The 16,932-nt window shown below is 38.2% G+C and overlaps 1 protein-coding gene across 2 annotated transcripts in view; it reads right to left on the bottom strand.

Moving 5' to 3' along the window:
- The window catches only part of LOC138316392 (poly [ADP-ribose] polymerase 2-like), a 107,401-nt gene that overhangs the window by 71,633 nt on the left and 18,836 nt on the right, over window positions 1-16,932 (bottom strand). For both annotated transcript variants that reach the window (XM_069258092.1, XM_069258091.1), the window contains exon 3: window positions 9,584-9,698. In XM_069258092.1, coding sequence (XP_069114193.1) covers window positions 9,584-9,698 — 115 coding nt within the window. The remainder of the gene's footprint in view (window positions 1-9,583; window positions 9,699-16,932) is intronic.

The following is a 16,932-nucleotide window of genomic DNA, read 5'->3' as shown; positions in this document are numbered from 1 at the left end:
ACAACATTTCAAAAACACACATCCCTGACATTACCCCAACACAATCCTGACATTACCCCAACATTACATACCAACATCCTGACATATAACTCCTAACATCCTGAACCAACATACCTGACACAATATCCTGACTATACACACAAAACCATTACCTCCAACATCCTGACATACACAAACAATCCTGACATACCCAGAACATATCCTGACATACACACAAAACCTGACATTACAACAACATCCTGACATTACCACAACGTATCCTGTACACACACAACCCACATCTGACATATACCCCCAACACAGACATTACTACCCAACACACACACCTACCCACAACATATCCTGACACACAAATCCTGACATTACCAACATATCCTGACATTACCCCAACATATCCTGACATTACCCCATAGGTACACATCCTGACATTACCCCAACATCCTGGACCTCTGACATATACCACAACGTAACCTGACATTACCCCAACATACCTGACATTACCCAACATCCTGACATAGGGTACAACATATCCAGTGACATTACCTCCACATACACACACAAAACCACATACACCAACATATCCTTACAACAACGTATATCCTGACAATACACTTACACAAACAATCCTGACATTACCCCAACACCTGACATTACACATACCACACATCCTGTAACATGCATGTGTACACAAACACCTGATTACCCCAACATACATCCTGACATTACCCACATTACATCCAACATCCTGACATTACCCCAACATATCCTGACATACCAAAACATACCTCCTACCACACATAACCCAACATCCTGACATTACCCCAACATACACCTGTACACATACACATTAACCCCCAACATCCTGACACCCCAAACATATCTTAGACATTACCAAAACAACACCTGACATTACACCCACAACTGTATCCTGACATTACACAACACAAACATTACCCCAACGTATCCTGACATTACCCAGGGTAAAACATGACATTACCCCAACATCCTGGACCTCTACATTACACAAAACATATCCTGACATTCACAACATCCTGACATTACCCCCAACATCCTGACATTACCCCCAACACAACATTACATTACCATCCAACATGACATCCTGAACTTACAAAAACATTACCCCAACGGATCCTGACATTATCACACACACATTACATTACCAACATTACACTGTACGTACTAACACATGACACATAGACCACAACATACCATTACCCCAACAACATCCTACACACATTACCCAACAAAAAAACATTACCCAACATACCTGACATTACCCAACATATCCTGACATTACCACAACGAATCCTGACATTACCCCACAACATATCCTGACATTACCACCAACATATACCTGACATTACCCCAAACATCCTGACATTACCCCTACAAAAACATTACCCTGACATACCCACAACGTATACTGACATTACCAACATATCCTGGTACCACAACATATCCTGACATTACACAACACCTGACATTGTAACATATCCTGACAGATTACCCACATACATCCTGACATATACATAGGGTACAATCCTGACATTACACACACAAACATCCTGGACCTCTATCCAACACACACAAACCACACAACATATCCTGACATTACCCCAACATCCTGACATTACTAACAACAATCCTGACATTACAGAGGACAAATCCTGACATCATAACATCCTGACATTACCCAACGTATAAGACACACTACAGTTACATTACCCCAACATCCTGACATACCCACAACATAACCTGACATTACACCTGGTACACAATACTGACACACCAACATCATTGACATTACACAACATACATGACATTACCCCAACAAGTCTGTACATTACAACAGGATGGACATGACATACACACAAACATGACATTACCCAACTATCAAAACATTACCACCAACATATCCTAGGGTACACACAACATATCCTGACATTACCCTCTACATACACACCTGACATTACCCCAACAATCCTGACACATTACCACAACAATATCCTGAACATTACCCCAACAATCCTGACATTACCCAACGACCCTGGTTTACATTACACACACATCCTGACATTACCCAACACCTGACATTACCCCAACAGATACACACATTTACCAACACATAACCTGACATTACCCCAACATAACCTGACACAGGACTACCTACATACACAAAACCTGACATTACCCCAACATCCTGACACATACATCCACATAGGGTAAACCCTGACACCAACACCTTATCATTACACACACAACATATCCTGACATACCCATAACATCAAAACCATTACCCCAAACGTATCCTGACATTACCCCAACGTATCCACATGTACATACCCTGACATTACACAAAACATCCTACCTCACATTACATACGTATCCTGACATTACAACGTAATCCTGACATTACATGACATCACTGACAAACATTACCCCAACATCAAAAACATTACCCCAACATATCCTGACATTACACCAACATACTGACACATTACACAACAACATCCTGACATTACCCCAACACATCCTGACATTACCCCAACATCTGACATAGACATTACCCAACATCCTTACATTAACACCAACGTATCCTCTATACATACAACATACACATTACCCCATTACAGTCCATCATGACAAAACTGAACATATCCTGACATTTACACAAACATCCTGACATTACCCAAACATACCTCTATATACACACAAAACAATGTGTACATTACCTGACATGACCCCATCTGATATATAGGACATTACCCCAACAGTATCCTGACACAAAACACATTACCTCTACATTACACACAAACATATCCTGACATTACACCCAACATACCTGACATACATTACAAAACATACCTGTAATACCCAAAGGACTGGACATTACCATACAACACACATTATTATACCCTGACAGTCACAACACATGACCCCCAACAATCCTGACATTAGGGTAACACAAACACCTGACATTACCCCAGAGGATCCTGACATTACCCCATAACATATCACTGACATTACCCCAACATACATCCTGACATTACACAGTACCATCTGACATTGACCCCACGTATTACATTACCAACAACATACTGACATTACCCCACAGACATACACCTGACATTACACAAGTCATGTTTACATGAACACAAAACATTACCCATACACAACAAACATGTGTACACCCCAACATCCTGACATTACATGACATCCTACATACCCAACGTATCCCAACCTGTGTTTACAGAACTGTATCCTGACATTACCCACACCAACATTACCCCAACATATCCTGACACACACACATCACACACAACACCCTGACATTACAACACCTGTACGTATCCTTACACACACCCAACATATCCAACATTACCCCAACACCTCCTGACATTACACACAACATCCTGTACACACCTGACGACATGACATCTGACTACAACATAAGTGACATTACCTACAACACTGGACCTCTAACATACACACAAACATCCTGTAACAGTCCGAACATGTACATCTGATCTACATACAAGTCAAACAGATCCTGACATTACCCCAACTATCCACACATTACCACAAACATACCTTACACACCCCAAAACCTGACATTGATACATACATTACAAACGTATCCTGACATTAACAACATCCTGACATTACCCCAAACTATCCTACACACCAACATGTGTAACAGTCCAGACATGAACATTACCCCAACGTATCCTAGACAAGTCTTACCCCAACATCCTGAGGATTACCATCCTATCATACACACACATGTAACCCTGGACATTACCCCAACATATGACCTGACATTACACACAAACATACTGACATTACCCAACAACATCCTGACATTACCTCCACACATATCCCTGAACATTACCAACATACATACTGACATTAGTAACGTACACAAACACTGGACCTCAACATACCCTGGTACCCACAACGTATCCTGACATTTACCCAACATACCTGACATTACCCCAACACTGTATCCTGACATTACCCCAACATACCTGACATCCCAACGACCACATACAAACATCCTGTGACATTACACCAACTACCTGATCATACACAAAAATACCTGTGTACCCCAACAGTCATTACCCAACACATACATCTGACATAACCCCTGTTTACAAGGACTGGACCTGACATTACCACAAACATGTGTAACATCCGAGACATGACATATCCTGATATATTACCCCAAACATCCTGTTTACACAACGTACCTGACATTACCTCAACATACACACAAACCCCAACAGTCCTGAGACATGACATCTGACATATAGGGTAGAAGTCAACAGAGGACTCCTGACATTACCTCCAACATACACACAAACCAACATATCCTACATTCCCCAAACATCCTCTGACATTAGATCCTGACATTGTGTTACAAACTGGACCTCTATTACCACCAAACATATCCTGACATTACCCGAACATGACATCTGATATACAGGGTACAAAGTCCTGACATTTTACCAGAGGACTGTATCCTCTATTACACCACAAAAACATGTAACATTACCCCAACATGACATCCTGATTACCACAACATCCTGTTTACAGAGGACCACTATCAATACACACCAACATGTGAATTAGTCCCAACATATCATCTGACATACCCCAACAAGTCTGTGTTTACCCCAGACATTACTGGACATTACTCCCAACATACACATTACAACATGTGTAACACATTACATTACCACAAAAACAACATGACACTGATTACCAGAATATCCTGACATTTTACAGAACTGGACCTGACATACCACAAACATTGTACACCCCAACATACCTGACATTACATGACACATCTGATATATTACCCAAAGTATCTGTGTTTACAGACACCTATCCTGACATTACCACAAAATATACCTACCACAACATCCTGACATTACCAGTAGTCACAACCCATCAAACATTACCCCAACATATCCTGACATTACACTTAACAGGACCTGACATTATACACACAACATCCTGTGTACCAGTCCCCAACATGACATTACCCCAACATCCTAGACATAGACATTACACAACGTACAGACACTGACATACCCCTGACTTATCATACACACAAACATGTGTAACATATCCTGACCCCACAACGTTACATTACACAACATCCTGACATTACCCCAGAAGTCTCCTGACATTACCCAACAACCTCCTACATACACACAAACATGTGTACACATTACCCAACATCCTGACATTATACCAAAAGTCCTGACATTTACAGAGGACATGGACCTCTAACATCATACACACAAACATACCTGTACACTTACATTGACATTAGAAACGATCCTGTATTACAAACATGGACCTCATCATTACCACAACATGTGTAACAGTACCTGACATCATACATCATCTGACATTACCCCAGACGGACATATCCTTGACATTACACACACAACATCCTGACATTACCCAACATACCTGACCTTACCCAACACATCCTGACATTACACAAAAATGTGACATCCCCAGACATGACATCCTGACATACCCCAACGTATCCATTACCACAACTGGACCTCTATCATTACACACAAACCCTGTGTTACCAGTCCAACGTATCCATGACATCTGACATATCCTGACATTACCCCAACAGTATCCTGACATTACCTCTATCCCTACATTACCACAAACATGTTGACACCCCAACATACAATCCTGACATATAGGGTAAACATATCCTGACACACCCCAACGGACCTCTACACATACACACAAACCTGACATTACCCAGTCGATCCTGACATTGATACATAGGGACATAACCAGAGGACTGGACCTCTATCATTACACACAAACATCCTGACATTACAGTCAACATTTACATTACAAACCAACATATTTACCTTGACATTACAACACTGGACCTCTGATATTACCCCAACATCCTGACATTACAGTACCAACGTATCATGACATTACCCCAACATCCTGTACAAACATGACATTACAACAACCTGACATTACCCCAACATAACCTGACATTACCCAACGTACACACAAACATTAACCCAACATACCTGACATTACCCAACATATGAGTCTGACATTACACAAACATTGGACCTCCTGACATTACACAAACATGTTACCCCAACAGTCCTGAACATTACCAACAGGGTAGACATTACCCCAACGTACCTGACATTACACATTACCTCTACATACACACAAACATGTATCCTGACATTACCCCAACAAACATGACATCTACCAACGTATAGGGACATTACCACAACATCCTGTTTTACCCCAACGTATCCTGACATTACCACAATCATACACACACAACATATCCTGTAACAGTACCCAACAAATCCTGACATTACCCCAACATATAGGGTACATTACCCAACACAGACATCTGGACCTCTATCATACACACAAACATCCTGTAACAAACATACCTGACATTACCACCAACATCCTGACATTATAGGGTAGAAGTCATTACAACAGAGGACCTGACATCTATATACAACAAACTGACATGTACCAACATCCTGACATGACCCATCTGATATACATTACCCCACGGTAGACAGTCTGTGTTTTACAGAGGACCATGGACCTCTATCATACACACACACAACATAACCTCCAAGACATTACATCTGAATATAGGGTAGAAGTCTTTTTACACAACAGGACCTGGACATTATCATACACACCTGACATTACCAAAACAGTCCTGACATGACATCAACATATAGGGTAGAAGTCCACAACACCTGAGGACTTACCTCTAACGTATCCTGACACACAACAACACACATGACATAAACATCCTGACATTACCTCCAACATCCTGTACATTACAACGTCATGTTTTACAGAGGATACCTGACATTACCCCAACATCATTACCTCAACACTGTCCCTGACACATACATATCTGACATATACCTTAGACATCACAAACAACCTGACATACCACCAACATCCTGTACCTGACATCTGATATATAAGAAGTCTTACCACACAAACATGTGTACCTACAACATCCTGTACACACCTCCACATGTGTAACTTACATGACACCTGACATAACACACACATTACCCCAACACTGGACCTCACAAAACCATTACCTCCAACACACAAAATTTACCTGTACACAACAGTCATTACACACAAAACATCTCCAACATACATACAACAAATAACCATTACACACAACATACCTGGACCTTATCACATACACACAAAACATCTGTGTAACACAACCCGATACATGACAACTGAACAATAGGGACATTACCCCAACGTCCTGTGTTTACAACAAAACATTACCACCTCTGACAATACACAAAAACATGTGTAACAGTCCAACATGACATCTGACATTACCTAACATCCTGACATTACCTTTACAGAGGACTGGACCTCTATCATACACACAAAATCCTGACATAACAGTCCTGAACATGACATCTGATACCAGGGTAGAATCCTGACATTACCCCACAGATCCTGACATGGACCAACGTATCCTATCATACACACAAACATGTGTAACCTGTCCGAGACATACATCTGATATATAGACATTACCCACACAGACAACCAAACCTCCAACATCATACCTGACATTACAAACATGTACCTGACATTTACAGACATGACATCAAACATTACCACAAAACATCCCTAGAAGTCCTTTACATACACAAAACCATTACCTCCAACATCCTGTACACAGTATCTTACACACAAAACCATTACCTCCAACATCCTGTACACAACATCTTACACACAAAACCATTACCTCCAACATCATCCTGTACACAACATCTTACACACACAAAACCATTACCTCCAACATCCTGTACACAACATCTTACACACAAAACCATTACCTCCAACATCCTGTACACAACATCTTACACACAAAACCATTACCTCCAACATCCTGTACACAGTATCATTACACACAAAATCATTACCCTCCAACATCCTGTACACAACATCTTACACACAAAACCATTACCTCCAACATCCTGTACACAACATCTTACACACAAAACCATTACCTCCAACATCCTGTACACAACATCTTAGACACAAAATCATTACCTCCAACATCCGGTACACAGTATCTTACACAAAAAACCATTACCTCCAACATCCTGTACACAACACAACATTACCTCCAACATCCGTACAAACATCTTAACACAAAACCATTACCTCCAACATCCTGTACAACATCTGTACACAGTATCTTACACACAAAACCATTACCTCCAACATCTTGTACACAACATCTTAGACACAAAGCCATTACCTCCAACATCTTGTACACAACATCTTACACACAAAACCATTACCTCCAACATCCTGTAAACAGTATATTACACACAAAAACCATTACCTCCAACATCCTGTACACAACATCTTACACACAAAACCATTACCTCCAACATCCTGTACACAGTATCTTACACACAAAACCATTACCTCCAACATCCTGTACACAACATCTTACACACAAAACCATTACCTCCAACATCCTGTACACAGTATCATACACACAAAATCATTACCTCCAACATCCTGTACACAACATCTTAGACACAAAACCATTACCTCCAACATCCTGTACACAACATCTTACACACAAAACCATTACCTCCAACATCCTGTACACAACATCTTAGACACAAAACCATTACCTCCAACATCCTGTACACAACATCTTAGACACAAAACCATTACCTCCAACATCCTGTACACAACATCTTAGACACAAAACCATTACCTCCAACATCCTGTACACACAACACCTTAGACACAAAACCATTACCTCCAACATCCTGTAAACAGTATCTTACACACAAAACCATTACCTCCAGCATCCTTTATACAACATTTTACAGACAAAATCATTACCTCCAACATCCATTACACAGTATCTTACACACAAAACCATTACCTCCAACATCCTGTACACAACATCTTACACACAAAACCATTACCTCCAACATCCTGTACACAGTATCTTACACACAAAACCATTACCTCCAACATCCTGTACACAGTATCTTAGACACAAAACCATTACCTCCAACATCCTGTACACAACATCTTAGACACAAAACCATTACCTCCAGCATCCTTTACACAACATTTTACAGACAAAACCATTACCTCCAACATCCTGTACACAGTATCTTACACACAAAACCATTACCTCCAACATCCTGTACACAGTATCTTACACACAAAACCATTACCTCCAACATCCTGTACACAACATCTTACACACAAAACCATTACCTCCAACATCCTGTACACAGTATCATACACACAAAATCATTACCTCCAACATCTTGTACACAACATCTTACACACAAGACCATTACCTCCAACATCCTGTACACAGTATCTTAGACACAAAACCATTACCTCCAACATCCTGTACACAACATCTTAGACACACAAAACCATTACCCCCAACATCCTGTTCACAACATCTTACACACAAAACCATTACCTCCAACATCCTGTACACAACATCTTAGACGCCTCTGCCATCCAGTTTTCTTGTTTTTCTGGACCATTGAAGTCAACTTAACGGTGAAGTTTGTTGTTCCAACAGCAAAATCAATCTAAAATTAAAGAAATAAGAGACCCAGAGGCCTGAATCGCTCACCTGGGGTTTTTTTTAGTAAATATCAAAAAGACTCTTAGTTTCAGAGAGAAGAAGTCATTTATATGGAAATAGCCAAATTTAATTGACCCCTTTTAGCCCACACCTCAGGCCCCCAGGGGGTCAGTCTGACCATTTGTACAATTTTCAGTCAGTTTGAACCCCATAAGGATGCTACCAGTCAAATTTTGTTAAATTTTGACCAGCGGTTATGGAGAAGAAGTCGATTGTTGATGGACCCCGGACACCACGGTATTGCATAAGCTCACCTTGGTCCTGCGGAACAGGTGAGTTCATAAAAGCATTCAAAAGATAGGATATCAATATAAATCTTTCAATGATTGTCTTTGATAAATAATTACTGAAACTTAAAGGTACAAAAACAGTAGGAGCAATGGTAAAAACAGTGTTGACAGTTACACATTACAATAATGTTGTATATATGTATGTATTGTACATGTTCCGCATTGTATTTACAGTGGTTGAAACAACAGTTGTACATTTCTTTTCAACAGAATATTAAACAAGAGGTCCATGGGCCTTAATAGTCACCTGAATTCTGATACAGAATTAATGAAACAAAGACATATAAATATATATTATACATGTATATTGGCCCATCAGGCCCTTCAAGTTAGTCAGTGATTTTATAAATCTGACTTGTGTGTAATCTATGAAGATTATTTGGTTCCATCATATTGGTGAATTCAGAAGATTTTTGAAAGGAGGTGTTGCATGGCCGCCCACAACCGATATTTTGTATTTTAGTTTAAATCAAAAGAACAACACTGAATACACAATAAAACAGTATTTTTTCTTTAAACAGATGATATTTGCGACTTTAGCGCCTCTTTTTGACTTTCCGTGACACCTATTTAGTCATGCCCCTTTAATTTAAAAATATCTCCAAATTTACAGGGGATATACAGTAGCTGTTATCTTAGTTGAATAGCTTTTTAGATAACCTTTTTAACGATATATAACAATAAACTATATATTAAATCATTTTTTGGCAAATCACAATTTTGCTCAAATTTAACCACTAAAAATACGTTTTCGGCAATCAGAATTTTTTAAACAAGTGTCAATAAATGGTTGACAAACCTCGAGTACCCTAAAATTTTCTCAATCAAAATTAGTTTTAGTATTATATCTTTCTCCTTTAAAATTGCTATGGTAATGAATCACTGGTTATGCCAAGTAATTTGATCTCCTTTCCCCCTACCCCCATGAAATTTTAACAAAATATCGAAGTACTGAGAGTACTATACGTATCATTTCTAAATATTTGGCATCTTATCATCAAATCAAGCAAAAATATTAGACTTTCCACGCTGTTTAAATGTGATATCACAATACTGTCATTGATATAAAGTGGTCAAAAGGGTCTGATTATTTCAAATATTCAACGGTGGATGTGAATATTAATTGTCCACGAGGAAAAAATAAACGCTTGGTTTAGGAATTGTTGTGAACCATTACAATTCAGAGGGGAAATGATAATTCAAATAGTTTCATTAATATCAAATTATGACATTTTCAATTTTGCTTCTCTTTGTAAGAATTGCTCTCTTTAAGGCTTTGAGAAATAATGTCATGATCATTCGTTTATGTCTTACCAAAATTTCATAATATCGAGTCCAGAATAATTACAAAAGATGTGTGACAAATGCAGATCTATCTTAATAATCACTAACCTTGCCGTAATTACTTCAAGGCGTAAATAAAGGTCAGTCTAGTAAACGATAAAATATACGCATAAAGTTTTTTTTTTGTGGTTTTGTGAACATTTGTGTCCTTAATAATTATATTCAATAATATGCTGTGATATTCCACTATTCTCATTGGCTAAGATATGGTCACATGGAGGGTGATATGTAGCATATCGACTGTGTATGAATTTTAAAACAACTGTGTAAATTTTACTAATTGTAACTGTGATGTCACAACCTGACCAATATTGTAATACTGAACTTGTGAACTCGCAATAGGCTCATGATCAGATTAATATCAAGGTTATGTCCTTGTCCTTAGGCTCTAGTACTTCTTGTAATTGCTTGCTTAGGAAATATTGACATTTAAAGAAAATGTAAGCTATAGATGTTAGCCCGCCCTTCTAGAATATATTTTACTAAGGGATATTTACAACAGTGTATCCAAGAATATTGAGATTGATAGAAGATACAGTTTATCTTGAACAAATAATTATCGCGATATGACATATGCACATTCTGTAATTCTTGCAATATATCATAACGATTATATTTGTTGATTAAAGGCTATCGCCAATTTGGGATTTGGATTAATATAACAGGTATTGTGAATAAAGCCGACTCTTCACACAATGTTCTATCTTTTATATTCTTTAAGTATATAACAGTGTAATCATTGCGTTATATTTCAACAATTAGCCATGCAGAATTTTAGTCTTTTATAACTTTTATGATGTTTTTGCAACATGAAAAGGATGGATTTCAGGCCTATATAATGTTTGAAGATAAAGAAACGATATTATGTAATTCAGCACATTTGTTTCATAAACTCATGTTGTCTCAGTGATTTCCTGCATGGTTCTTTAGAATATTTCCCAAGATAGAACAAAACAGTTGTAGTGTGTGAGCACATACCAACAGTCCTTTGACCTGCTGGACATGTACAGAAATATGCTGTGATAGGACTCTCATCATTTGTTAAACTGAATTGTATCCATATGTTGTATTTTGTTTGAGATTTATGTCGCAAACGGATCTGGAATCTTATAAGGTCTGGTGATTGCCGATATACCATTATTTCGTGGTTTCCAGTTTCACTCCAGATAATCAGAAAGATAACATGGAGCTTGTTTGAGCTGGTATGGTCCACAAGTAATGGTTTCTAAATAATCAGAGTGCAATACGGGGAATTTCAATCTTTGTCCCTATCACTTTTGACCTTTAAGATAAATCTGGTTCGTTTTTTTATACGTTTGGCTAAATGATTTTTAGTAGTTAGCAGCCCTTTCATTCTTCTAGCAGGTGCTTCCTCTTTCTCCTTTTTGGAATCCGATGGGGAATATATAGGCCCCGTAACCAATTTATAGTTGCAGAAACAATTTTCAGCAAACTGTAGATACATGAAAGAAAATAATTTGATGTCAACTCTGTTTTGAAAAATCTAAATTGTTTGAATCTGGAATGGTAGGATTCAACAACCCAGCGTGTTTTAGTAATGCATCTGTCAGCGTTTGCAGTAGCTGATTTTCCCCGCGTTTAAGAAATGAAGGCATGAAATGTTTATATCCTGAGTCGCTTAGTTTACCCAAAACATCTCTAAAACCTCAGTTGACAATTATATAGTCATCCTCTTCTAACAGAACCTTCAGGCTCTCTATAGACGTTAATATTTTCTCCGTTATTTCGGCATCATTTTCAGAACCCAACAAGAGGCCCAGAGGGCCTGTATCGCTCACCTGCTTTGTAATGTCAAGTCATGGGGATGGGGGGTCAGAGCCAAAATTTATAAAAGTTCTGTTCCCCTTCCCCCAAGGATATTTGTGGCCAAATTTGGTTACAATCCATGCAGAACTCTAGGACAAGTAGCGATTTATAGGATTTACCTCTATTCCCCCTATTGGGCCCCGCCCCTCCTGCCCCCGGGAGGTTAGAGCCAAAATTTATACAGTTTTGTTCCCCTTCCCTTAAGGATGTTTGTGGCCAAATTTGGTTACAATCCATGTAGAACTCTAGGACAAGAAGCAATTTTTAGGATTTACCTCTATTTCCCCTATTGGGCCCCACCCTTCCTGCCCCCGGGAGGTCAGAGCCAAAATTTATACAGTTCTGTTCCCCTTCCCCCAAGGATGTTTGTGGCCAAATTTGGTTACAATCCATGTAGAACTCTAGGACAAGAAGCGATTTATAGGATTTACCTCTATTACCCCTATTGGGCCCTGCCCCTCCTGCCCCCGGGGGGTCAGAGCCAAAATTTATACAAGTTCTGTTCCCCTTCCCCCAAGGCTGTTTGTGGACAAATTTGGTTACAATCCATGCAGAACTCTAGGACAAGTAGCGATTTATAGGATTTACCTCTTTTTCCCCTATTGGGCCCCGCCCCTCCTGCCCCGGGGGGGTCAGAGCCAAAATTTATACAAGTTCTGTTCCTCTTCCCCTAAAGATGTTTGTGGCCAAATTTGGTTACAATCCATGTAGAACTCTAGGACAAGTAGCGATTTATAAGATTTACCTCTATTACCCCTATTGGGCCCTCCCCTCCTGCCCCTGGGGGGTCAGAGCCAAAATTTAGACAAGTTCTGTTCCCCTTCACCCAAGGATGTTTGTGGCCAAATTTGGTCAAAATCCATGCGGAACTCTATGACTAGTAGCGATTTAAATTAAATGTTGACGTACGGACGGACGGACGGACGGACGGACGACGGACGCCGCGCCATGACATAAGCCAGGTGAGCTAAAAATGGACCAACCGTATCTAATATATATCCATTTGGAAACACCATGCTCATGAATTTAACATAATTTCTTTTTTTCTGGCCACAATACGTCTTTTTTTGAAGAGTGTGATCGTCACTTTTACCAATGAATATGTAAGTGCCATCAAGAATGATAGTGACTTTGTTACCAAAAAAGGTTTCTGTAAAAACAGTATTATTACGAAGGGCTTGGTCCCGTGATAAATGATTAGGTCCAAGATGAGACGACACAACCGTTGATTCTAACACGTCACACATTGATTGAAACGTTCTGCTTACAGTTGAATTGTGGATTTTAAATAGGGACGCTATCTGTGTAAAGGAAATATCTGTTTTAAGCTTTATCCAGAACATTAACAATGCATTATGTGTTGACATGCCTTGTATATGTGACAGTTCTGGACATCTGATAATGGTAGCATGTATTTGTTCAAATTGGTATTTGTTCTAACCTGTCCATGCTATCATATCGTCATTATCCATATATTTATAATCAAATAATAGAGATGAACGATCGTCTCTCAAATCGCAACTTATCTCTAAATGATTATTAATAATGTCTTTGGACCTTTCATTCATGTGTTGTGCCAGCTTATCCTTATTAGAAACGGACACTTCATCATCTGGATTCAAATCTTTTCCAATCAAATGTTTGGAACATACTCTTGAATCCTTTGAACACCAGATGTTATGATTATGTCTAGCCCTTTTAGGTATCATATAAGTATCCTCCATGTACCTACAACACAAACTGCATTTTCGATGGGAGGCTGGGGCATAATACAGGTCATCTATATTAGGTACTTACTATGCAATGGGGTTACACTTGCACTATCATGTGTGTCATTGTCATTAGATACAGTTTCAGTTGCGTTGTCGTCCGGTCTTGGTCTTATTTTAGTATACTTAATGTAACAACTTGGGCACATTTTCATATTTTCTTTGTCTACAACGGCGACGCCTTCCTCAGTCAAAATTGGAAGCATCCATGGTTGTATGTTGCATGAATGTTTACCCTCGCTCACTTTGTAATACTTTAAATTGGTAGTACATTTAAATCCAATACATATATTTTCCATCGTAATAGTATTCAAAGGATATAAAAAACAGAAACTACAAAAAGTGCAACAACTGCAAAAAGTGCAACAACCGAAAAATTAATTAGAAAAATAAATTGATTAATTTTTGTTTGATTTTCTGAGTAGATTAATAACGAAAAATTTAACAATAAGCAAAACAAAGTTATATTTTGAACAACAATAACAATTCTATGAGAGAGACAACAATATGTTTTGATAACAAACAATGTTGCTTTATCACATGCCTCGTGGGATTTGTTCTATATAAGGTATGCTTATAAATGATTGAAAACATTTATTGAAGAAAAAAAATCTCCGAGAGGTTTTCGCCAAGGTGAACCTCTGTCTTCATGCATATTCCAGCTATGAGAACTGCATTCATATTTCAAAGAAAGCGAATTCATGTATGTTTATTATTAATAAATGATATTGATGCATTATATGATACAAAATGTTTAAGCTATAATGGTAAAACTCACTTGGTAACATTGTATTTATCAAAAGAATATGAACTATATTCACAGTCATTCACAACAGAACAATTAAGTCCTATTTTATGAGTAACAGTAAGAAGTTCCACAAAATTTAGAATTTATATCAATGCTCTTTGAATATTAATATTAGAAATTGATCAAACCACGTGAAGAAACATGATATGCTTTCCCTTATTCAGGTTCGACATGATGAATAGGAACTCTCAGTACTTTGATCTTTGTCAAAAATATGGGGTTGGCAAAAACAAGTTAAAAAAACAGGGCATATCCAGTGATTCATCTTCATGAGATTTGTGCTATGGAAAAACATTAAATTAAATATAATTCTGAACGCAGAAATTTTAGGGTACTCGAATGGTGTCTAACAAAGTTTCTTACAAAAAGAAAAAAATCAAGACTGAAAATTTGACTTTTAAGTGTCAAAATTGCAATTAAAATACGATATGGGATGCAATGCAATCCCATATAGCAACATTCTATATATCACTGTTAAGGTGATTTCAAATATTAATTTTCATCATAATAAAAACCTAATTTGAATTGTTTCCGTGTGTCATATGCCAGATTAAAGGTCCCATGGTCTTTGTTATTGACTGACATCATTGGAGATGGCACTGCAGTCACACCAATAGCCAGGGAAGGGGTTTTACTATAATCAACATATGTGTATATATGCTACTAAGTAATTAAAACATAAAAATCGAAAATCTATCGTGGGCGGATTTTGACCCTCTATGCAACACCTCCTTTTAATATGTTTATGGTGTTAAGACTAATAATTTCAACCCAGTTTGACTCATTTCATATGATAACTAAGCAAATAATGCTCATAAATGTGTTTTTTCTACATAAACTATAATAAATTTTACCCCCTCCTTAGGAGTAAATCTTAGATCCCAGTGCCATGAAATTCACAATAAGTATGCCAGATTGGCGACTGTCTAAATAAATAATAAATGATAAATTTTGTATTTTCTTCTGCTGAGAATTCAGCTGACCCAAATGTATCTTCATGCAAAATCAAATATTTTGCTTATCACTGAGTGGCCTAAAGTGATACCCCTCCTTTGATGCCCCAAAGGAATTATGTGTTTTATTGTCTGGAAAAAGAATGAGTGTTTTGCATTAAATTTAAAAGAAAATCAGAACAGAACA

Source organism: Argopecten irradians, chromosome 2 (assembly GCF_041381155.1).
Source record: "Argopecten irradians isolate NY chromosome 2, Ai_NY, whole genome shotgun sequence".
NCBI lineage: Eukaryota > Metazoa > Mollusca > Bivalvia > Pectinida > Pectinidae > Argopecten > Argopecten irradians.
The sequence above is the reverse complement of the archived record's forward strand: the minus strand, read 5'-3'. Positions and strand labels throughout refer to the sequence as shown.